Here is a 26,126-nt window from a genome sequence, read left to right on the forward strand (position 1 = left end):
TTCATATATATCCTAGTTCTGTCTAGCATCTTTTCATTTCAACCTGAAGGACTTTCTTTAAGATTTCTTATAGGGCAGATCTAGTGATAATGAACTCTCTCAGCTCTTGTTTATCTGGGAATTTCTTGATTTCTATCTCATTTTTGAAAGACAGTTTTGCCAGATATAGAATTGTTGGTTAATAGGTTTTACTGTTTTCTTCCAGGAGGTTAAATATATCATCCCACTGCCTTCAGGCCTGCCATGGTTCTGATGAGAAATAAACTGTTAATCTTATTGGGAATTCCTTTTACTTATGAATGGCTTTCTGCTTTCACAATTCTCTCTTCGTCCTTGGTTTGCGACAATTTGATTATAATATGCCTCTTGTGAATCTCTTTGTGTTTATCTTACATGGAATTTATTGAGCATCTTGGATGTGTAGATTCATGTCTTTCACCAAATTTGAAAAATTTTTGTCCATTATTTCTCATATATTCTTTTTGTCACTCTCTTTATCTCTCTGTATTCTCCTTCTTGGACTCCCGTTAAGGTTATATTGGTCTGCTTGGTGGTATCCCACAGGTCTCTTAGTTTTGTTCATTTTTCCTCATTCTTTTTTCTTTCTGATGTCAGACTAGATAATTTCAATTGCCCTACTATCAAGTTTACTGTTTCTTTTTCCTACTTCCTCAAATCTGTTGTTGAACCCTTCTAGTGAATTTTTCACTCAGATATTTTACTTTTTAGCTTGAGAATTTCTGTTTTTTCCTTTTTGTAATTTCTATCTCTTTATTGATATTCTTATTTTTTTCATACATCCTTTTCCCGATTTCCTTTAGTTCTTTGTCAATGTGTTCTTTTAGCTCTTTAAGCATATTTAAGAAGATTGCTTTAAACTCTTTGTTTAGTAAGTCCAATGTCTTACCTTCCTCAAGGATGATTTCTGTCAATTTATTTTGTTTCTTTGAATGTGCCATACTTACCTGTTTCTTTATATGCTTTATGATTTGTTTTGCAGGAAAATGAACATTTGAGTGTCATAATGTGTATAATGTTGGAATCAGATTCTTCCCCTTTCCCAGGGCTTGCTATTTTTATTTTATTGCCTAAGTCTGTTGTAGTCCTTTAGTATAGTGATTTTTTCAAACTATTTTACCAAGACTCTATTCCTCTTCCTATGTTGCTACTGAAGTCTCTATTCACTTACCTTGTGTTCAGCTAGTGTTTTGACAGATTTCCTGAATACCAGGAACCAAATATAGAATAGAATCCCACCTCTCCAAGTCTTTTCAGATTAGCTTTGTACTGAGACTCTTCTTAATACATAGCCAGATTGGTATTAAACCTATAGATCAGCTCAAGGTAAAAGCTTAATGTATTCTCAGATGTTTTATGAGAATTTGTCTTGCCCTCAGCATGCATGTTGCTTTCTAATTTCCCCTGTGTGATTGGATGATTTGAATGCTCTAATTTCCAAAGAAATTCTCCCCAGATTTTCCTACCAGACTCTAGGTGGTCTTATTGTGTGTCTCAACTGTAGCATTTTGCCCTAGGCATCTGCAGGTTGTTTGTTCACTTTACAATATTTTTGAGCAATGCTTGCCACATTTTCAGCCTTAGAGAGTTCCAAGTTTGGCAAAATGGATATGAGCACCTTCCATCAGTTCTTCAGGTAGACTCCAGATATGTTAGAGGAGATATACACAATAATTTGTGATTAAAATTTGCTCTGTTCCCTCTGAAATCAGGGAATAGGGTCCCATATTGGGAACATAGGTTGCTGTCTACACTAAGGAAGGGATGGGGCAAAGACAGTTATAATAGCCACAAAGCTTTCCTACCATTTTTAAGCTGCCTTTTTCTTGATTCAGCATTTGTTGGGTTGCTTTAAACATTTAAATGTTTTCCATAGTTTGAAAAAGTTGGTTTTCACAGTTTATTTTTGTTGTTCAATGTTTCTGTAGAGGGACGGAATCTTGGACCTGCCTACTCTGCCATTTTGTTTACCTACACATTAATATTTAAATATCTCCATTAAAGATATTTTTTATTATTTGATTGATATTTTTTATTATTTGTTTGATATTTTTTATTAAGAACATCCTTTTGGATCAGCTTTTCTGAATTGAAATGTCAAGAGTTTAATAAAGCATTTAACATGACAAACAGTGTAAGCCAAATTATTTCTTGATAATGTTCAGTTTAATAAATACATAGAGACTTCTGATTAACATGGTAGCCTGAGTTAGTGCTGAAGATATTCCATTCTATCCACACGCATAGAAATGCCAGATAAAATTTAACAAAAAGTCTAATATATATTTGAGCTCAAAATGAGGAAGGAAATACCCAGATGCCATGTAAAAATAGTGAGCTCAAAATGAGAGTAGTAGAAATTGTTTAAATGTGCAGTGGTTCATGTGTATCAGATTCAAATATAGATCTTAGGTGCTTAAACCAGGGTTTTAACACAAAAATATATAAGATATTGCGCTTTAATTGGAGAGCTGGAAAAGAAACCCCTACATAAGCTGACAAACCTCAAAGTGCTTTCATGTTCACATAATTAGCCTGAATAATATTCTGCCCATTAGCCTAGGAAAGCAGCAGAGAAGCTTTTGATCCCCTTTTGGATATTAGCATAAAAAATGATACTCATAACAAGTTGTAAACCCAAGCCTGTACCTTGTTCATATCTATGATCTGAACTATAGAATCACTGTGGTGTGAGAAGAGAAAGCTGAGAAATTAACATAAAACATATCCATATCCAGTAAAACCTCTTGGACACTCGCAGAGACAAAAGTAAAACCACTCTGTAAGGATACCCTCAAAATGCAAGACATATTAGTTAAATTTAAGGGGCTTAAAAAAGTTCAGGAGAACCAGACCAAGGTGTTTTCCTTTGTGAAGAAGGTGCCAGGTGTTATCATGAAAGACAAAGATTATTAACATCTCTTTCTCTCTTGTATCTCCTGGTGTCAGAGGTGTTTGCTCTCTAGGTGAAAGGTTGTTGCTCTCCTTCCACTGCTACAAAACTGGTGTACCATATTCCAGTAGCTATAACGTCACTTTTTTTCAGCAATAAAGTGGAGGACAATTTATTACCTATTTGACTATGAAATTTGGTCAACAGATGTGCGACCTATTTTCATGGAATTCCCTCAAATATCATTAATTGATCTGCAAGACTTCATTCTTACTTCCCCAGAAAACCATGTTTCTATCAGTGATCCAACCTTGTCCCTGAAACTATGAATAAACTGTCAGATTTTAACCTGTTTGCAAACTAACAATTTAACCTGCCACAGTTTTATAGATCTCATCAGAAGATATGAGATTCCTTGTCAGAAACAATGGAATTTATTACTCACAGCAATAGCAGTAACTAGAGTATCATTTTTTTCTTGGGCTGGTTCCCTGAGCCCCAATTGTCACAGGATGATGTGAAGAGAGTCAAGTGACATCTGCACACAAAGTGGTTGTGTTACAGGAAAAAACCTGAGTTTAGGAAATCAGAATCTTTAATAATGGGAAGTAAGCATGCTTGCCCTTTGTGCCAGAGTTATAGATTATCTATATCATGAAAAGCCATTTGCTATACTAGCATCCTTGAGAAGATCATCCAGAGCAAAAGCAGTCAGAGCCTCTGCTCACAAGAAATGCAGACACATGAGAGACACATGGAGAATTGTCTCACAACAATTGACATCCCCACAAATGAAAATAAAAGAAGAACGTGAAAGTCATTATAAATAAAGTATGCTTGAAATGATTGAAGAGAACAACGAATTTATTTAAAAAAACATAATATAGTAAGTAGAGAACAATGTGAAAAAAAAGAATGGAGGATCTGAAAAAGAACCAAATAAAATTTTGAGAAAATAAATCTGTAGTAATTTAAATTTAAATAATCACGGGATAATTTAAATGCATATTAAAAACATCTAAAGAGGAAATAATACAGAATGTATTATATAGAAAGAGAGGAAAATAGGAAAAAGAGGCTAAAATGTGTACAGTTTAATTAAAAAGTTCAATATACATCTAATTTAGAGTTACCAAAGGAGTAAATGGACATAATGGAAATGAAGCAATATTTGAAGATATACTGATTAAAAATTATCCAGAATTGATTAAAGATATGAATCCTTATTAGATTCAGGAAATTCAGCATGTCCCCAACAGAATAAAGCAAAACAAAATAAAGAACTACATACACACTAGCATACATAGCAGTGGAATTGCATACCATCAAAGAGAGAGAAAATAGTCTTAATATCTATCTCAAAGAAGAGACAGATCAACCATAATAAATGACAATTAGAGTAATAGCAGTCTTATCATCGCCAAAACTATATACCAGAAGATAATCAAATATCATCAATTCTGAAGAAAATAACTTTTAAGTTAGAATTATTTAATTCAAGAGGGAGGGCAAAATAAAGATATTTTCAGAAAAACATTGCAGAAGTTTACTATTCACATAGCCTCACTGAAAAAATAAAGGAATCTTTAAGGAAGGAATGAGAAGCAAGTAGCTATGGTAAGGAAATAAGCTATGGTGAGTGACAGCTGGTATCAGAATTACCCTTCTACCACAAAAAAACTATAAAACCTGGATAAAATGTATAAAATAACTGTTTACGAGTGCTGAAAAACAAGCAAAGCTACATCAAGAGAAGGAAAATGTATGACATGAGCCCGAAATTCACGCTGGATTTTCCCGAGGATGTTTTCAAAACCACAGTGCAGAGAAATAGAGCATAAGCACAGAATAGCAGCCCCACTGGGAAGATAATCTCAGGGCCATCATGGTAGTTGGGCCTTGGAGAAGAGGTGATTCTCAGAGAGGAGAAGGCCATAGAGAAAGAGCTGTAAAAATCTGAATAAAATTTACCTTGGTTTTTTACCTATTTCTAGGTATTGCATTTTCAAAGTAAGACTCTGATAGGTCTATCAGAAAACAGCTGCTAGGAATTTGGAATGCTAGGTAGATATTTCATAGGCTGAACAATTCTTGGCAGATAGAATTTCAAGTTTAGACAAAACCAGGGTGAAGAGACCGTTTTGAATACCCAGAGCCTTCAGTTAAGACCTCAGAAAAGCCCTATCCTATGGTTAAGGACCACACTCCAGGAGAACCATCTTAATAAAGTCTAAAACTGAGTCTAAACAGGATCAAGGTGACCCAAGGTAATTTAACTGTCTGCCACAATATTATTTAACATACTTTAAAGGAAAATACCATAATCCAGAACCTCCACAATGTGTCATCCACAATATCTGAAATATAATAAAAATTACTAGATATGCAAAGATAGGAGAAAATGATTAATAAGCAAGAGAAATAACAGTCAATAGCAGTATACCAGAAATTATCCAGATATGGGAGTTAGCAGAGAAGGGCGTCAAAATAATTGTGATTATTATAGTTAAGTGCTATGGACTGAATGTTTGTCTCCCCCAAAATCCATACGTTGAAGCCCTAATCCCCAATGTGGTGGTAGTTGGAGACAAGACCTTTGGGAAGTAATTTGATTTAGATGAGATCATGAGAGTGGAGGCCCATGATGGGATTTGTGCCCTTATAAGGGATTGAAGAGACCAGAGCTCTCTCTCTCTGCCATGTGGGGATACAAGAAAACGGTCATCTTCAAACCAGGAAGAGGGCCCTCAGCAGGAATGCAATCAACCAGCACTTTGATCTTGGACTTCCCAGTCTCCAGAACTGTGAAAAATAAATACTTATTTGTCAAGCCACCCAGTACATGAAAATTGGATATAGTAGCCTGAGCTGATGAAGATATAAAGAAAGTAGAAAAAAAGATGGATAATTCCAAAAAGTAATTAGAAATGTATAAAAATAATTAATTGTACATTCTAGAATTGCAAAATATCATATCTGAAATTAAGAGCTATTTGGACAGATAGGTTCAACAGCAGGCAGTATTAGTGAATTTGAAGATTAAGTAAATTGAAAGTATCCAAACTAAAGCACTGGGAGAAAAAAAGAATGGAGAAATGAGAACAGAACACGTATGACATGCTCAAACATTCTAACACACATGTAATTTGTATCCCAAAAGGAGAGGATAGAGATAATGGGACAGGAGAAATATTTAAAGCAATAATGTCTAAGAATATTTTTTCAAATATGATGAAATACATAAATCTACAGATTAAAGAAGTTCAGCCATCCACAAGCAGGATATAAACAAAGAAGACTTTGCCTAGACACATTGCAGTGATTTAAGTAATCATTTAATTTATTGAAAAATCAAAGACAGAAAAAAAAACTTAAAATTGGTCAGAGAAAGAAAACATTCTTCAAAGAAGCCACAATAAGATTGATGGCTGACTTTTCAGCAGAAGCAATGGAAGCCAAAAGTGGGATGACAAACCATGCTGATTTCTCCTAGACTGAGAGATTTTCCAGGAAGCAGGACTTTCAGTGCTAAAACTGAAAAAGTTCCAGGCAAACCAGGATGGTTGGTCACCCTAGCCAATGGACAATTTTGTGATAACTTTAAAGTAGTGAAAAACTAAAGTCCTTGCCAACTTGTATTCTTCATAATTGAAGGCCAAAACGAATATATGTAAATATCCTTCAAAAATGAAGGCAAAATTAAGATGTTTTAACCAAAATAAATGCTAAAAGGATTTGTCACAGAAGATCTGCAAGACAATAAAGGGAGTTCTTCTGACTGAAGGAAAATTATCTCAGATGGAAGTAAGAAATTGCAGAAAGGAATGAAGGGTCCCTAAAATGGTAAACATGTGGGTGAAATATAAATGAATATTGCCCATTTAAAACAAGAACAACATTAATGTATTATACAATGTATAACATTCATAAAAGTAGAAAATATGACAGCAATAGTGCATCTCTTTTGTAAAATTCTAGGCATTGTTTAACAAGTGGTGAAATTACTAATTTAATGTGGACTGAAATCAATCAAACACATATTGTAATCTGTAGTGTAGCAGTTATCAAAATAGTTCCTTGGTCTCAGGAACTATTTACACTCTTAAAAATTATTTTAGATTCCAAAGAGCCTTTGTTTATGTGGGTTAAATCTATTGATAGATTCCATATTAAAAATTCAAGCTGATAAATTGTTAAAATATTTATTAATTCATTTAAATGTAATAATAGTGAACCCATTACTTGTGAAAATAAATAGCATATTTTTATGAAAATAAATGTTTTCTAAAACAGAAAAATAAGGAGAAGAGTTACATTTTTTTATATTTTTAAATACCTTTAATTATGGTTTAATAGAAGACAGCTGGATATTCATATTGCTTCTGCATTTAATATATTATGATATCACATGCCATATCCCTCTGGAACACTCCACTCTACACTAATGAAAAATGAGAGTAAAAAGGCAAATACTCTCCATAGTATTATGAAAATAATTTTGACCTCATGAACCCCCTGAAAGAACTTGGGGACACACAGAGTTTCCCAAACCAAACTTTAAAAATCTACTCTACACTAACCATGGAAAGAATATGAAAAGATGGCATAAGTCAAAATCTAATAGATGAGGAAAAGTGAAATAATGCAAATATTTAATCCAAAAGAACTCCCTAGAAATTGGAATAAAGAAACAAAGAACAGATGAAACAAAGAGCAAACAAATGTTATAAAAATGATAGGTATAAATGCAACTATATCAGCAATTACCTTAAATGTAAATAGTTTAACACTCCGTTTAAGAGACAAATATTTGAAGACCGTATTGTAATTAGATCTATATGATTTTTATGAGTTACACTTTACATATAAGGACACAGAAGATTGAAACTGAAAGGATGGAAAAGATATGTCATGCGAAACTGAAACTAAGTGGTGTTCAACAACCTGGATGACTATTACAGATAGTATGATGACTGAAAAAAGCCAGAGAGAAAAGAATATGTACTGTATGTTTTCATTTGTATGAAGTTCAAAGTAGACAAAAATAATTGATTATGAGATAAAACATTGGTTTACCACTTGGAGTATAGACTGGGAAGAATCATGAGAGAACCTTATTGGGTACTGGAAAGTTTTTATATTCTTACTTGTGTTGTGGTTATGCAGGTATATGCATATGTAAAAAAATATCATCAAGCTATAAATTTATGATCAGTGCACTTGCATGTTATTATAAAATAAATAAATGAATTTATTAGAAAGAAACTAGTGGGCAGGAAAATCATTAAACATGTCATTTATCTTTATAAGCTTTGACAGTTAAATAAGACTAATTTGTCAGTTAAAGAAAAGATGGAACTAAAATATTGGACAATGATAACACAAAAGATAGAAGAGAGAAGATTGGAGTATAAGAGTTTTAAGGTCATTGTATTGATCAGAGGAGGGTATAGGTATTGATTAAACAGATTAAGTCTGCTATGCATGTTAAGGTACATAGAGTATGTAATGTCTTGACTAGTAGAGTGGAAAACAAAGAATGAAGAATATGTGTTTTAATAGAATGCAGGGAAGATGAAGGAAAGGAGGCAAGAAAAAAAACATGGTACATAGAAGACATAATAGGATGGTAGAATAAGTCCAAATGTATCATAATCAGAATAAATGTAACTGGATAAAAGCCATCTGTTAAAAGACAGAGACTTGCAGATTGGTGCTATTTCCCTGGATTCTGAAGGATGCCTTTCTGTAACTTGGAAATGAATAGATTATTTGAAACATGCTAGTATTATTATTTAATATTTATTCTGTGTCTTTAAATAAAGAAATAACAGATTTTATATCAACAATTAAACACTAATTTTCTTTGTTTCTTTTTCTTGCAGTCTGATCTCAGCCATGAAATGGAATCTGATATGATAGATGTGGTAAGTGGTCTTCTAATATTTTGTTTTATAAAATAAAATATTTCACATATACTATATTCTTTTTAATACTACAGTACTAAATAATTATATTTCCTTAGTACTCTGTATAAAAGTATAACTGCATACATATATAGTGCACGTTTGAAGCATATTTTGGTTTATCTTGTGTGTCACCCAATAAAATTGGATGAAACAAGGAAAAAATTAAATATCTTTTTACAAAAGATAATATTCTAAAATTTGAGGTAAAAATAAGGCATTAATTAATTGAAAAAGTATAATTATAATGGACAAATATGAACAGTATCTTTCCAGCATACTCTGAAACAAAAACAAAAAAATAGTTCTTTTATTCATATTTCTGATTTGGAAAACTCTTCCCCTGAGAAATAATTTGCTTGTTTGCAGCTTTTTTTGGCAGAGACTGGAACTGTTCTTTGGAGTCTTATTTACCCAACAGAACAGACCTTAATACACTTCATAAGTCAGAGTTCTTTGAAATCATGTATATCCAAAATATCAGCATTGAGAAATTCATGTACATAAAATGCCACTGTTGGGGAAATATTTTTTCCTCAATTAGTCCCAGCAAAAGAAAACTTGAGCCTACACCTATTGCCTTAGGTATCTATATTCATTCTTTGTTTAGAAAAAAAATATGATAGATTGCCTGAATATTTTAGATGTGACTGAAATGATTTGAACTGCTTATATTTCCTCCTTTCTAAATCAGTCTAGTATTCATTTGAAGGAAATTTAAGGGGCTCGAATACTCATATAATTGTAAATGGTTTAAGAGTAGTTTTTTAGCTTTTGGTTTTTGTTTTTTTGTGTCCATTACTTAGCAGTTGTTTCAAGCCTAAAGAAAGCATCTAATACTAAGTCTTTTTTTTATTTCTTTGGTGAGGAAGATTCGCCCTGAGCTCACATCTGTTGCCAATCTTCCTCTTTTTTTGCTTGAGAAAGGTTTGCCCTGAGCTAACATCCATGCCAATCTTCCTGTGTTTTGTATGTGGGTCACTGCCACAGCATGGCTGATGAGTGGTATAGGTCCAAGTATGGGATCTGAACCTGCAAACCCAGGCCACTGAAGTGGAGCATGCCAAATTTAACCACTAGGAGATCGGGCCAACCCCCAATTCCATTTTTAACATAATATCTAGAACAAAAGAGAAGACCTCTCTGCTTTAGAAACTACCTCTTTTTACAGTTTGATGATGTTTGAACGTAATTTCTTTGGCTTTAAGACTTGTTCCTTGTCAGAAAAAAATCTCTGTGGGATATGCAAAGTTAAGCAAGTTCATGTTTTCCTTTTAAGTGCAAGAAAGTTTTTTGAGTCCTTTCTGCAAAACAGGTTTTGATAAGAACAAGTTGAAATAAAGCGCGAGGACACTGAGTTCATAGAGGGGGAGACTGGAGAGGAAGAAAGAGGAGGAAAATAGGCTACTTGACAGTTTTTCCTAGGGGCAGGAAACTTTGCTCTTGAAGCATTTGTTTTAGTTAAATATAAACTGAATTCAACTTCAGTAACAAACTAGGAGCCACCAAAGGTATAGTTGCAAATGAAGTGGCTCCGCATTCTGTATGTGCCATAAATCATCATCACATTTTTCTCATTATTAACTCAGAAAAAGTCCTGTGCCTGAGATTATCCTATTTAAGAAGTCATGAAAAGACTTGATTTATTTCAAAACATTCTTCATGCTTTTGTAGACTGGAAGGCTGTAGTGACGTGTTATACAAATGGAACAAATCTTGAGCTTTCTAATAGACATTACTGCTTAAATATAGAGAAATAGATTTTTAAATGTTTTTTATTAATGATATTATAAGCATACAATATCTGTTATCTAATGTTTTATTTTTCACCCTGTTTTCTCCAAGCATTCCTGGCCCCCCCTTCCATTTTATTTTTCTATATCCTTCAGGTTTTCTCTTCCTAATCATTTCTATTTTCTCTTGCTCTGTTTTTTCTCTTTCACTGTTCCATATGGGACCTGAAAGTAAAGTATGCTGTGAAATACAGGAAATGTTCATAGACTTGGAGAATGTATATGATGTTAAAACATGTCAGCTTTCAAAAACTAATTTTAAAAACCACCTAAAGTCTAAAGAATTTTTATATGTTTCTAGCCACATTGCTCAGGATTTATAATTATAGCTATGTCTACTCTCTAAGACGTGCTTCTTCATCAGAAATTATATTGACATTACAGTGATAGAAAGACATGCAGGAGAAAGGAAAAATTATCCTTGTCTTTCTCTATAGGGTGGTCTGTTTTAAGACTTCCTAAGTGCCTAATATTGTAAGATACAAATATTTGGTTCTCCTTAGAAAAGCACAAATTGATAATATATTGGCTCAGCTGTCAGTTCTGGGATCCAATTTTTGGTATACCTCAAATAAAATGAAAAATATCATAGAATCATATATTCTTAAACTTGGAAGGCACTTTAGTTTTGGTCCAACCATCCACACTAGTATTTGAATCACTTCTCATGTATTAAACAGGGCCTAACATATGCCAAACACTGTGTTTGTTGCTTAACATTCATTTAATTTCATTTTATTCACATAATCCTTTTGATGTGAAGTACATTTTAGGAATAAGGAAGCTGAGGCTGATAGAGTTCTAAGTCATTTTTTCAAGATCACACAACTAATAAGTTGCACGTATTGGATTTGGATTCTGGTTATTGTGACACTAAAACCCATCTTCTTTCCTTTATACCACGTATGTATACAGCCTGTGCTCATATACCTGCAGTTCTAGGAATCTCTCTACCTGGGAAGCTCATCATAGATAGCTCTCACTGTTGGAAAGTCCTCTCTTAAAATGATATAAAATCGGCTATTCTATAGTGTCCACCCATTGTTCTTACCTCAGCTACCAGAGGTTGACAGAACTAATTTAATTATTCTTCCACATAATTGCTCTTCATATATTTTACAAAAGCAATATTCTCTTCCTCAGATAAACACTCTCAGTTCCCCTGACAATTGTGGTTGCTGTGGTGTGAATATGGTACAAGGTATCCATGATTCCTTTTAATGAGGTACTCAGAACTTATTGATGCTCAATAACTATGACAGCCAGTATAGAGCATTAATCTGTCACATCTCTTATTCTAAATGCTGTACTATTTTTAATGCTGCCTAAGATGGAATTCATTTTTTATTGTTTTTTTTGACTTCCCCCATCACACTCCTGACAAATTGTGCTTTTTGCCCAAATAATAATAGAAAATACTTTCATAACATTTACTATGTGCAGACACTGTTCTAAGTATTTTACATATGTTAACATTTATTAACTAAAATGCCATAGTCATTTTCCCACAGCCGCTATCATTTCCCCCCTTCCTGCACTTTAGTATTTGTTTTTTAGAAATTATGCAGTTGGCCTTATTAAGTTTCATCATTACCACTTATTCAGCTCTTTTACAACTCTAATTCATTCACTCAACAAATATTTACTGAACACACATTACATGCTATGCACTGTTCAATATACTAGCAACAAAATAGGCACATATCCCTGCCCTCATGAAGTTTGAATCAACAGATAAATAAATAAAATATATAGTATGATAGATGATGGTTAGTGTTACAGAGAAACATACAGTGAGGAAATAGGATCAGGTGCTGGCAAACAGGGTTGAATGTTAAGGAATGCTTCAATGGAAAGGTGACTTGAACAAACACCTGAAGAAGGTGAGAGATCAGGCCTTGAACCATGTGGCTATCTGGGAGAAGTATGTTCTAAGTTGAGGACATAAAAGGCAAAGAGTATGAGTGAGGTACATGCCTGATGTATTCCAAAAACAATGAGAAGGCCAACGTGGCTGGAGTGAGATGTGGGGGGAGAGGGAGCGGGGAGTAGAGTAATCAAAGCTGAGGTCTGAGTAAATGGATGGGGGGCAGATTGCATAGGTAGTGGGCCTCTGTAAAGATTTAAGTGTTTTTCCCTCAACATTTCCTTATTTGAATTTTCAAACTTAGAGAAAAGTTGAAAGAATTATACAGTAAATAGTGATATCCATACCACCTCGATTCTACAGATAACATTTTACTATAGTTGCTCTATCAAACATCCAAAATCTATCCATCCATCTACCCACCAATCCATCTTATATTTTATGGTACACTTCAAAGTAAGTTGCAGAAATCAGTACACTTCACCCCAAATACTTCAGCATGCATGTCATTAACAGAACTTCAATACTAGTGTTCAGTTCAATTTTATAGATAAAATTTATAAAAATTAAATGCACAAATCTTAAGTGTGTCATTCTATGAGTTTTGACAAATACACACATCTGTTTAACCCAAACCCCTGTGAAGATATGTAACATTATCCTCACCCTAGGAAGTTCCCTCATGCTCATTCTGAGCTGAGTCATTCCTGATGCCCTTCCCTCATGTTCCCACCCCCTCACTAGGAGGCAACCACAGGTCTGATATTTTTCCACCTCAGATTAGTTTTGACAATTCTGGAAATTCATATAAATGGAATTATACATTATATGCTGTTTTTGGTAAGGCCCTTTTCACTCACTATAATGTTTTTTATATCAGTTGATTTTTCCTTTTGTATTGTTATGTAGTATTCCGTTGTTTAAATATACCACAGTTTATCTTTTCTTCTGTTGATGGACATTCCTATTGTTTACAGTTTAGGGCTATTATGAATAAAATTGCTATGAATATAGTTCATGGAAGGATTTTTTTAAGACTATTTTTTTTAGAGCAGTTTTAGGTTCACAGCAAAATTGAGAGGCAAGTACAAAGATTTGCCATATACTTCCTACTCCTACACATGCATTGCCTCCTGCGTTATCAACATCCCCCACCAGAGTGGTACATTTGTTACAATTGATGAACCTACATTCACACTTCATAATCACCCAAAGTCCATAGTTTTTATTATGGTTCACTCTTAGTGTTGTACATTCTATGGGTTTGGATAAATGTACAATGACATATATCCATCATTATAGTGTCATAGAGTATTTTCACTGCCCTAAAAATCCTCTGTGCTCCGTGAATATTTTTCACAGTTTTTCTGAGGACATACATTTTCATTTCTCTTTGAAAACACCTAGGAATGATATTGCTGGGGAAGATGCATGTTTAGTTTTATAAGAAACTTCTGTAGCTTTTCCAAAAGCAGTTATATCATTTTGTACTCCAATAAAAAATGTACAAAATTTCCAGTTGCTCCACATCCTTGCCAAAATTTGGCATTGTCAGGCATTTCTATTTTAGTCATTTTGTTGGGTGTGCAGTGGTATTTCATTTTGGTGTTAACTGATTATGTTAAGCACTTTTTACACCTGCTTTTCTGTCCTTTAACATATCATTTTTTATGTGCATAGGGTCTGCTCAAAACTTTTGCCTATTTAAAAAAATGGGTTGTTTGTATTTTTATTATTGAGTTATTGGAGTTCTTTATATAGTCTGGATACCAATCCTTTGACAGATATTTAATTTATGAGTATTTTCTCCCAGTGTACAGATTGCCTATTCATTTTCTTAGTGTTGTAGTGAGGAGTAGTTTTTAATTTTGATGAAGTCTAATGCATCTTTTTTTTTTCTTTTATGCTAGTGTTTTCTCTGTCATGTCTAGTTAAACTTTGCCTACTCCAAGTTATGAAGATACCCTTTTATGTTTTCATTGAAATACTTTATAATTTTAGTTCTTACATTTAGATTCATGATCCATTTCAAAATGATTTTTTTTCTGTACAGTTTAATATAGGGGTTACAGATCATTTTCCATATGGATATTAAGTTGTTTCAGTACCATTTGTGGAAAAGAGTTTGCTTTTTAATTGGATTGTTTTGGTGGTGGTGTCAAAAATTGAATGACTGTGTAAGTGAAGGTCTGTTTCTGGCCAGTTTATTCTGTTTCATTACCTGTTAGTCAATCTTTATGCCAGTACCACAACATTTTGATTACTGGAAATTTAAATTAATTCCTAAAGTCAGAGAGTGAATAAAATTTCTACCCTTAGAATCACACACTTGGATTTAAATATTAGGTCTTTGGAAGGACCCTGTTGAAACCATACATGTTAACTCATTGTACAATGCACAGTGCGGCATTAACATATTATTTCCCGCTGACATATCAGCACCATTTAGACAAGACTTTTGCTTATTTTGTTTATTTGTTTGGATTTGGGGTAAAATGGAGCCAAGGAGGAGACAGGAGGCAAGTGTGGCCTGAGGCCAATCCCGAGGTTCTACTCTAGCGTATAATAGTACCTAGTTTGAAAGAAACTGTGTTGGAAGAAACTATGAGGCGAGACTTCTACCACAATTGGAATGTCTTTTTTCCCTCTTTGCCTCTGTAATTTCCCAGGTGCTTTATTCTGAGGTGCATCAAAGGGCATGGTAGGTAAGGAAGGAGCTCATTCTTCTTTAATCGCCACCAAAGAAGACTACCTATATTACTTGTAGAGTAAAATAAACAATTCCAAAAGAAGTTCTATGCATGCATCATAATTTCTAAAGGCTAAAAAAATGAGTGTTTGTATGACTGGCATTTTGCAGGTGGTGTCTTATATTTTTAAAATTTATGTAATTCACATTATCCAATCTCCTTCATTTTGTATGACCTAACTAAATATGACACTTTGGTTATTTTTAATCCACAACATTTATTTCTTTTTCCAAAATCTTGCTCTTGGGAGTAAATAATCTATCTTTGTGATTGGAAGAAGTAGTAGCCACATCTGCACCATGAATCAGATGAAAAATGCAGTTGGATAACTTCTGTGACAGTTTTTGTGACGTGGAACAAGAAGCAGGCAAGAGCAAAAAGTGAATGAATTTTCTTCTTTTATTTGAGAATAAGTAATTCCAAGTAAAGGTCAGATTCCAAATAAAAGCAGAGTAATAGCAAATGTACATATTTAGTTCTCAAAAGCTGCACTGATGGTGCCTTACTTAAAGATATTAACAGCTAATACTTATATGGTGCTTACCACATGCCACACACTATTCCAATCACTTTCCATACATTTACTCATTTAAACCTCACAAAAATTCTATGAGATATATGCTTATAATTATTCCCATTTTACAAATGAGGGTTCTGAGGCCCAGAGAGATTAATTAACATGTCCAAAGTCACGCTGCTAGTTATTGTTGGAACTAAGCCCGGCTTTAGAGTCTGTGCTGTTAACCACTATACTGTACTTCCTCTCTGTTTATAGCAATCCTACTCAGATTCAGCTACCCTTTTCAAGATTAGTCTGATTGTTAGTTTACCTCTTAACCCAAATATATGTGACATTCTTTTATCTAAATCAGAAAACCCTAGGTTTGAGAGAATTTATATGAAGATGGAGGAACAATTAAAGAGTGAAACAACAAAGGGAAAAGACAATAGAAATTGCTGCAAGGGGTAGAGATTTAAAAAAATAAGATGATAACAAAGTATATACCTTTCTAGGGTGTTGTAAATGTTTGTTTATACTTCATCAGATACTAACTTATTATGGCAATTGGGTTCATGGAAGCTTTATGAGAATAAAACACTGGAATGTGGATTTTTATTTAAAATATGTTGAAGAATGTGCTATCTCATGGAATTTTGCAATAAATACTCTTTTAAGTCAACTAATTTATTAATTTAGAGTGAATTTTTCATGTCTGATCAAAAAATATGTGTGCTAAAATTGCACCTTCAGAATTACATTCAGAGTATCAAAAGGCAGTGCAGTATTTTGAATACTCAGCAGGTACTATTTGTACATAATGTTATTCAGTGATTTTTCAGATGTTTACAGGAAGATTGGAATGAAATAGAGTCCCCTGTGCATTGAATTGACTTAATGATCAGATTCCTTTAAAACCACTGAAGGTCTTGATGTGAGTAATGTGACAAGTTTCTGGCACATAATAAGTGGTGATGGCTTTAGAAATTAAGATGCCATTTGAGTGATATGATTGATAAATTAGGATCACCAGAGAAGGCAATATAATTGTGCCGAGAAGCATCCATTATCTGAAAATAATAGCTTTTATGAAATGGAGAAATTAAATATCTTTGTAAAACAACTTAAAGATTGTTGTTTAAAGGGAGGCAATGTATAGATTCATTTTCATTCATCGTTTTTCTTTTATATTTGTTCTTTTTCAAATGAGAAAGAAATGAACTTTCATTACTTTTTAAATTTGTATGTTTTAACAATTTTATTGAGATAGAAATCACATATAAAATTCATCCATTTAACATGTACAGTTCAGCGGATTTTAGTATATTTACAGAGCTGTACAACAACATAATTTTAAAACATTTTTATCACCGAAAAATGAAACACCATACCCAACATGTGGCAACATAAAACATACCAATATGTGACATTTTGTGACTGGCTTCTTTTACTTAAAATGTTTTCAAGGTTCATTCGTGTTGTAGTAAGAATTAGTTTTTCATTTTTTTTTTACTGCTGAATAATATACCATTGTATGAAGTATGGATATACCACATTTTCTTTAATCATTTATTAGATGATGGCGATTTGGGTTGTTTACATTTTTTAGCTATTATGAATAATGTTGCTATGAACATTCATATACAAAATTTTGTGGTCACGTATGTTTTTATTTCTTTTGGGTAGATACCTGAGAATGAATTGCTTGGTCATATGGAGAATCTGTGTTTAACATTTCAAGGAAATATTTTCTAAAGTAACTGCATCATTTTACTTTCCCATCAGCGATGTTTGAGAGCTGCAATTCCTCTGCATTCTTGCTAATGCTTGTGATTGTGCACCTTTTATTATAGCCATCCTGAAAATATGAAATGATATCTCATTGTGATTTCGATTCACATTTCCTTAATGATGTTAAGCATCTTTTCATGTGTTTTTTTGACATTTGTTTATCTCCTTGAAAAAATGTCCATTCAAATCCTTTGCCTATTTTTAATTGGATTATTTCTCTTTTTATTATTGAGTTGTAACAGTCATTTATATATTTTGAAACAAGTCATTTATTTTGGATATAATTTGCAAATATTTTCTCCATTGTGTGGAGTTTCATTTCACCTTCTTAAAATGTCCTTTGAAACAGAAAACTTATTTTTTTCAAGATTCCTGATAGATATAATTGGCATATAACATTGTAATAAGATTAAAGTGTACAATTAGATGAATTGATACAGGTATATTGTGAAATGTTTACCACAATAAGGTTAGTTAAAACATCCTTCATGTCACATAATTATCATTTTTTTATTATTTTGTTTTGTTGCAATAACATTGGTTTATAAGATTATATAAATTTTGGGTATACATCATTATAGATTACATCATGTTCACCACCCAAAGACTAATTACAATCCATCACCACACACATGTGCCTAATCATCCCTTTCACCCACCTCCCTCCAACCTTCTCCTCTGGTAACCACCAATCCAATCTCTGTCTCTATGTGATTGTTTGTTGTTGTTGTTATCTTCTACTTATGAGTGAGATCATACAGTATTTGACTTTCTCCCTCTGACTTATTTCACTTAACATAAATACCCTCATGGTCAATCCATGTTGTCACAAATGGCCAGATATCATCCTTTTTTATGGCTGAGTAGTACTCTATTGTGTATATATACCACATCTTCTTTATCCATTCATCCCTTGATGGACACTTGGGTTTCTTCCAAGTCTTAGTTACTATGAATAATGCTGCAATGAACATAGGCGTGCATATACCTTTATGCTTTTTTGGATAAATACCCAGCAGTGGAATAGCTGGATCGTATGGTAGTTCTATTCTTAATTTTTTGAGGAATCTCCATACTGTTTTCCGTAGTGGCACACCAGTTTACATTCCCACCAACAGTGTACAAGGGTTCCCTGTTCTCCACAACCTCTCCAACACTTGATATTTCTTGTTTTTTCAATAATAGCCATTTTGATGGGTGTGAGGTAATATCTCATTATAGTTTTGATTTGAATTTCCCTAAAAATTAGTGATATTGAACATCTTTTCATATGCCTGTTGACCATCTGTGTATCTTCTTTGGAGAAATATCTGTTCAGATCTTTTGCCCATTTTTTAATTGGGATGTTAGTTTTTTTGTTGTTGAGAAGGATAACTTCCTTATATATTTTGGATGTTAACCTCTTATCAGATATATGGTTTGCAAGTATCTTCTCCCAATTGTAACGTTGTCTTTTCTTTTTGTTGATGGTTTCCTTTGCTGTGCAGAAACTTTTTAGTTGGATGTAGTCCCATTTGTTTATTTTTTCTATTGTTTCCCTTGTCCAGTCAGATATGGTACTTGAAAATATGCTGCTAAGACCGATGTTGAAGAGCATACTGCCTATGTTTTCTTCTAGAAGTTTCATGGTTTCAGGTGTTCAAGTCTGTAATCCATTTTGAGTTAATTTTTTTTTAAAGATTTATTTATTTATTTTCCCCCTAAAGCCCCAGTAGATAGTTGTATGTCATAGTTGCACATCCTTCTAGTTGCTGTATGTGGGATGCGGCCTCAGCATGGCCAGAGAAGCGGTGCGTCGGTGCACGCCCGGGATCGAACCCAGGCCGCCAGTAGCAGAGCGTGCACACTTAACCGCTAAGCCACGGGGCCGGCCCCTTGAGTTAATTTTTGTGTATGGTGTATGATAATGGTCTACTTTCATTCTTTTGCACGTGGCTGTACAGTTTTACCAACACCATTTACTTAAGAGACTTTCCTTTCTCCATTGTATGTTCTTGGCTCCCTTGTCAAAAATCAGCTATCCATAGATGTGTGGGTTTATTTCTTGGATCTCGATTCTGTTCCATTGATCTCTGTGTCTGTTTTTCTGCCAGTAACATGCTGTTTTGGTTACTATAGCTTTGTAGTATATATACATATATATATTATATTTTTTTTTTTTGGAGTTGTAGTGTATTTTGAAATCAGAGTGTGTGATACTTGCAACTTTGTTCTTTTTTCTCAGGATTCCTTTGGCTATTTGGAGTCTTTTGTTGTTCCAAATAAATTTTATGATTCTTTGTTCTGTTTCTGTGAAAAATTTGACAGGGATTGCATTCAGTTGTGTCAGGGGAAGAGGGGGAATCTCCCTCTGCCCTTTTCCTTAAGGTTCTTATGGCTGGCCAAATAATTAACAAGACAGGTTAACAGGAGAAAATAATACCAAGTTTAATAACATGTATACATGGGAGAAAACAGGGACACTGCATTTCTCAACACAATAGCAGAAATTTTCGTCTTAAATACCATGTTTAACCAAAGACAAGGAGGATGTTGGGGGTGGGGGTGTCAGTTACAGGAGATTATCACTAAAGCACCGTAAACAAGAGTAAGGTTTATTATGCAGTTTTAAGGCCTCGCCTTCCACATTGATAAGTTTCTAGAAATGAGGTCATCCCCCCTCTTCCCAGTACAGAGAGGGAGATACCTTTACAAATGGAGACTTCCCTGGTAAATGATTGTCTGGCAACTCCTCGCAGGGCCATCCAGAGAATGTGGGCACAGAGACAGAACTTCCGATAAGATGGGCTTGTTGGTGCCTTTTCTATTGTAACCTCTATCCTACATTATCTTTATAGCCGTCATGATAATAACTCCTTCCTGAAACAGATGTTTTGTTTTAAATTCTTTAGGCAGTTTGGGAGGGGAAACTCAAATATTCTTCCTGAGTTCTCTGAGTCCTTATTGTCTTCAGCTCAAAATAATCCGAATACCAGAGTGGTGCCTCCTGGGGTAGCTTGCCCTGAGCACCATCAGTTGCTTTAGGAAGTATGGACATTTTGACTATGCTAATTCTTCCAATCCAAGAGGACAGAATACCTCTCCATTTCTTTGTGTCTTCTTCAATTTCTCTCAACAATGTTTTATAGTTTTCAGTGTACAGGTCTTTCACCACTTTGGTTAAGTTTATTCCTAGCTTTTTATTCTTTTTCTTGCAATTGTAATGGGATTGTATTCTTAATTTCTCATTCTGCTACTTTCTTGTTAGTGTATAGAAATGCCACTGATTTTTGTATGCTGATTTTGTATCTGGCAACTTTACCATATTCATTTATTATTTCTAAAAGTTTTTGGTGGATTCTTTGGGGTTTTCTATATGTAAAATCATGTCATCTGAAAATAGTGACAGTTTCACTTATTACTTTCCAATTTGGATCCCTTTTATTTCTTTTTCTTGCCTGATTGCTCTGGCTAGGACTTCCAATACTATGTTAAATAAGAGTGGTGAAAGTGGGCATCCTTGTCTGGTTCCTGTTCTTAGAGGGATAGCTGTCAGGTTTTCTCCACTGAGAATGATATTAGCTGTGGGTTTTCCATGTATGGCCTTTATTATGTTGAGGTACTTTCCTTCTATACTCATTTTATTCAGGGTTTTTATGATAAATGGATGCTGTATCTTGTCAGATGCTTTCTCTGAATGTATTGAGATGATCATGTGATTTTTATTCTTCATTTTATTCATGTGGTGTATCACGTTGATTGATTTGCAGATGTTGAACCATCCCTGCATACCTGGAATAAATCCCACTTGATCATGGTGTATGATCTTTTTAATGTATTGTTATATTTGATTTGCTAGTATTTTGTTGAAGATTGTTGCATCAATGTTCATCAGTGACATTGGCCTGTAATTTTCTGTTTTTGTGTTGTTCTCGTCTCTTTTTGGCATCAGGATAATGTTGGCTTCGTAGAATGAGTTAGGAAGCTTCCTCTCCTCTTGAGTTTTTTGGAAGAGTTTGAGAAGGATAGGTATTAAGTCTTCTCTGAATGTTTGGTAGAATTCACCAGGGAAGCCATCTGGTCCTGGACTTCTGTTTTTTGGGAGGTTTTTGATTACTGTTTGGACCTCCTTACTGGTGATTGGTCTATTCAGATTCTCTATTTTTTCTTGATTCAGTTTAGGAAGGTTGTATAATTTTAAGGATTTATCCATTTCTTCTAGATTATCCAGTTTGTTGGCATATAGCTTTTTGTAGTATTCTCTTATAATCATTTTTTATTTCTGAGTTGTCTGTTGTAATTTCTCCTCTTTCATTTCTAATTTTATTTATTTGAGACTTCTTTTTTTCTTGGTGAGTCTAGCTAAAAGTTTATCAATTTTGTTTATCTTTTCAAAAAATCAGCTCTTAGTTTCATTGATGTTTCTATTGTTTTTTTAGTATCTATTTCATTTATTTCTGCTCTTATTTTTATTACTTCCCTCCTTCTACTGATTTTGGCTTTGTTTATTCTTCTTTTTCCATTTTCTTTAGATGCACTGTTAGATTGTTTATTTGACGTTTTTCTTGTTTGTTGAGGTAGGCCTGTATTGCTATAAACTTCCCTCTTAGAACTGCTTTTGCTGTATCCCATAAATTCTGGCATGTAGTATTTTCATTTTCATTTGTATCCAGTATTTTTTGATTTCTCTTTTGATTTCTTCATTGACCCAATCATTGTTCAGTAGCATTTTGTTCAACCTCCACATATTTGTGGCTTTTCCAATTTTCTTCCTGTAGTTGATTTCTGTTTTCATACCGTTGTGGTCTAAAAAGATGCTTGGTATTATTTCAGTCTTCTTAAATTTATTGAGAATTGTTTCATGGCCTAATATGTGATCAATCCTGGAGAAGGTTCCATGTGCATTTGAAAAGAATGTGTATTCTTCGGTTTTTGGATAGAATGTTCTGTATATATCTACTAAGTGCATCTGGTCTAGTGTGTCATTTAAGGCTGATGTTTCCTTATTGATCTTCTGTTTAGATGATCTATCCATTGGTGTAAGTGGAGTGTTAAAGTCCTCTACTATTGTTGTGTTACTGTCTATTTCTCCTTTTATGTCTGTTAATTGCTTTATATATTTAACTGCCTCTATGTTGGGTGCATAGATATTTACAGGTGTTATATCTTCTTGCTGGATTTTTCACTTGATCATTATGTAGTTTCCTTCTTTGTCTCTTGTTACAATTTTTGTTTTAAAGTCTATTTTGTCTGACATAAGTATTGCTACTCCAGCTTTCTTTTCATTGCCATTTGCATGGTGTATCTTTGTCTATCCCTTCACTTTCAGTTTATTAGTGTCTTTAAGTCTGAAGTGCGTCTCTTGTATACAGCATATATAGAGGTCTTGTTTTTTTTATCAAGTCCACCACCCTATGCCTTTTGATGGGAACATTTAGTCCATTGACGTTTAAAGTAGCTATTGATAAGTATGTACTTATTGCCATTTTTATACATTTTTTCTGTGTATTTTAGTAGTTCTTCTCTGTTCCTTTCCTCTTCTCTTGCTCTCTTCCCTTGTGGTTTGATGGCTTTCGTTAGTATTATGTTTGGGTTCCTTTCTCTTAGTTTTTTGTGTATTTATTATAGGTTTCTGGTTTGTGATTACCATGAGGTTCATACATAATAACCTATGTATATAGCAATCTATGTTAAGTTGATGGTCTCTTTAGTTGACCTCTTTCTACATGCTCTGTTCTTTTACTACCCTCCTCCCACTCTTTATGTTTTTGATATCATATCTAATCTCTTCTTGTGTTTGTATCCGTTACCCACATATCATGGAAATAGATCATTTTTTCCTATTTATAGTCTTCTCTTTCCCCTTAAATAAATTCCTTTAGCATTTCTTGTAGGACTGGTTTCTTGGTGGTGAACTCCTTTAATTTTTGCTTATCTGGGAAACTCTTTATCTCTCCTTCCATTCTGAAACATAACCTTGCCAGGTAGAGTATTCTTGGCTGTAGGTTTTTTTCCTTTTAGAACTTTAAATATATTGTGCCCCTCTCTTCCAGCCTGTAAGGTTTCTGTTGAGAAGTCAGTTGATAGCCTTATGAGCTTTCTTTTGTATGTAACTTGCTGCCTTTTTCTTGTGGCTTTTAGGATTCTCTCTTTATCTTTAATTCTGGACATTTTAATGATGTGTCTTTGTGTGGGCCTCTTTGGGTTTATCTTTTTTGGTACTTTCTGTGCTTCCTATACCTAGATGTCTGTTTCCTTCCTTAGGTTAGGAAAGATTTCAGTTATTATTTCTTAAAATAGATTCTCTGCCCCTTTGTCTCTCTCTTCTCCTTCTGGGACACATATGACATGGATATTAGTGCACTTGATGTTGTCCCAGAGATCCCTTAGACTGTCCTCATTCTTTTAAATTCATTTTTCTTTTACCCATTCAACTTGGGTGATTTGCTGTAGTCTTTCATCCAGCTTGCTGTTTCCTTCTTCTGTATCATCTACTCTGGTTTTGAGTCCTGCTAGTGAATTTTTCATTTCCAGTATTGTATTCTTCATTTCTGGTTGTTTCTTTTTTATATTTTCCAATTCTTTGTTGAAGTTCTCACTGGTTTCCTCCATTCTTCTCCCAAGATCAGTGAGCATCCTTATGACTTATTGTTTGAACTCTTTATCAGGTAGATTGCTCATTTCTGTTTCATTTAGTTCTCTTTCTGGGTTTTTTTCCTGTTCCCTTGCTTGGAGCATTTTCCTTGCCTCCTCATTTTGCCTCTTTCTCTGTGCTTGTATCTATGTATTAGGTAGGTCAGCTGTGTCTCCAAATCTTGGAGAGGTGGCCTTATGTAGGAGATGCCTGATGAGGCCCATCAGGGAGTCTGGGCTGTCCCCTGGGCCAGCTGGTTTTAATACTCAGCTGCATGTGGCTGCTATGGAGCACTGAGTCACTTTATCGCATGTGGAGGGCCCCAGCACAGTTAGCTGCAGTGTCTCATAGCACATTCCTGTTGCAGTTTTTCTGTTAAGTGAGGAGGCCCTCGGCATGGCTGGTTGTTAGGCTCAGCAGCTTACACTTGCAGTAGGACTCTGGCTTACAAGGTTCTTGTCAGCTCTCTGAGGATTGAAGCTGAGTGAGGCTGGCCCCAGCAGGGGAGCACCCAATTGCTTCAGGCTTTGGAACGTGGGGCTGATCCCCTATGAGGGTGTTTGAGAAGCACAAGTCTTCTGCAGCTGACAAGACCCATGGCCCGCAGGGCCACACACCCCATCAACCTGGTCCTGCCCCGTGCATGCACCCTGACCCCCTGAAGCAGACCCAGTCATCCCACTGCAGACGCCCCACACACTCCACCCACTCCTCATGCACACCCTGCCCTACAGAGGTGGACCCACTAACCAGGCTGTATAGGATCAAGGCACTCAGTCTAAACATGCCCACCAGTTGCCTGAGGGCTTGCTGTTGGGTGGGGCCAGTCCCTAGGGTGGGCTGCCTTCCCTAGCTGAGCTGGATTAAATCAGTGCTCTAGTGTGTGGGGTAGACCCTGAGTTAGCAGGCCAGGGGACAAACCCCAATGGTGTCTGCCAGCGTCTGTGTCAGCACACTGGTACTAGGTCACAATAATGGCTGCCAGCAATGTCTCAGTCCTTGGAGAGGTCTCACTTCTTACCAAGATGCACCCAGAGCCTATCAGGTGACTCTCTTCTATTTCCGTGAAGAATATCATTGGGATTCTGATTGGGATTGCATTAAATCTGTAGATTGCTTTAGGTAATATAGACATTTTAACTATGTTTATTCTTTCAATCCATGTACACGGGATTTCTTTCCATTTCTTTATGTCATCATCGATTTCTTTCAATAATGTCGTGTAGTTTTCATTGTATAGGTCTTTCATCTCCTTGGTAAGATTTATTCCTAGATATTTTATTCTTTTTGATGCAATTGTAAATGGTATTAACTTTTTGAGCTCTCTTTCTGTTAGTTGGTTATTAGCATACAGAATTGCAACTGATTTTTGTAGATTGGCTTTGTACACTGCGACTTTGCTGTAGTTGATTATTTCTAATGGTTTACGGTTTTCTACATATAAAATCATGTCAGCTACACATAGTGAGAGTTTCACTTCTTCATTGCCTATTTGGATTCCTTTTATTCCTTTTTCTTGCCTAATTGCTCTGGCCAAAACCTCCAGTACTATGTTGAATAAGAGTGATGAGAGTGGGCAGCCTTGTCTTGTTCCTGTTCTCAGAGGAATGGCTTTCAGGCTTTCCCCGTTGAGTGTGATGTTGGCTATGGGTTTGTCATATATAGCCTTTATTATGTTGAGATACTATCCTTATATACCCATTTTGTTGAGAGTTTTTATCATAAACGGATGTTGTATCTTGTCAAATGTTTTTATCATAAACGGATGTTGTATCTTGCCTTCTCTGCATCTGTTGAGATGACCATGTGGTTTTTATTCTTTGTTTTGTTGATGTGGTGTATCACGTTGATTGATTTGCGGATGTTGAACCATCCCTGCATCCCTGGTATAAATCCCACTTTATCATGGTGTATGATCTTTTTTAATGTATTGCTG

The 26,126-nt window shown here is 34.6% G+C and overlaps 1 protein-coding gene across 1 annotated transcript in view; it reads left to right on the top strand.

Moving 5' to 3' along the window:
• Positions 1-26,126, top strand: part of LOC131400304 (uncharacterized) — a 311,511-nt gene that overhangs the window by 94,418 nt on the left and 190,967 nt on the right. The window contains exon 6 of the mRNA XM_058535085.1: positions 8,797-8,838. Within this exon, the coding sequence (XP_058391068.1) occupies positions 8,797-8,838 (42 nt within the window). The remainder of the gene's footprint in view (positions 1-8,796; positions 8,839-26,126) is intronic.

The sequence above is a fragment of the Diceros bicornis genome, chromosome X (genome assembly GCF_020826845.1).
Source record: "Diceros bicornis minor isolate mBicDic1 chromosome X, mDicBic1.mat.cur, whole genome shotgun sequence".
NCBI classification, from domain to species: domain Eukaryota; kingdom Metazoa; phylum Chordata; class Mammalia; order Perissodactyla; family Rhinocerotidae; genus Diceros; species Diceros bicornis.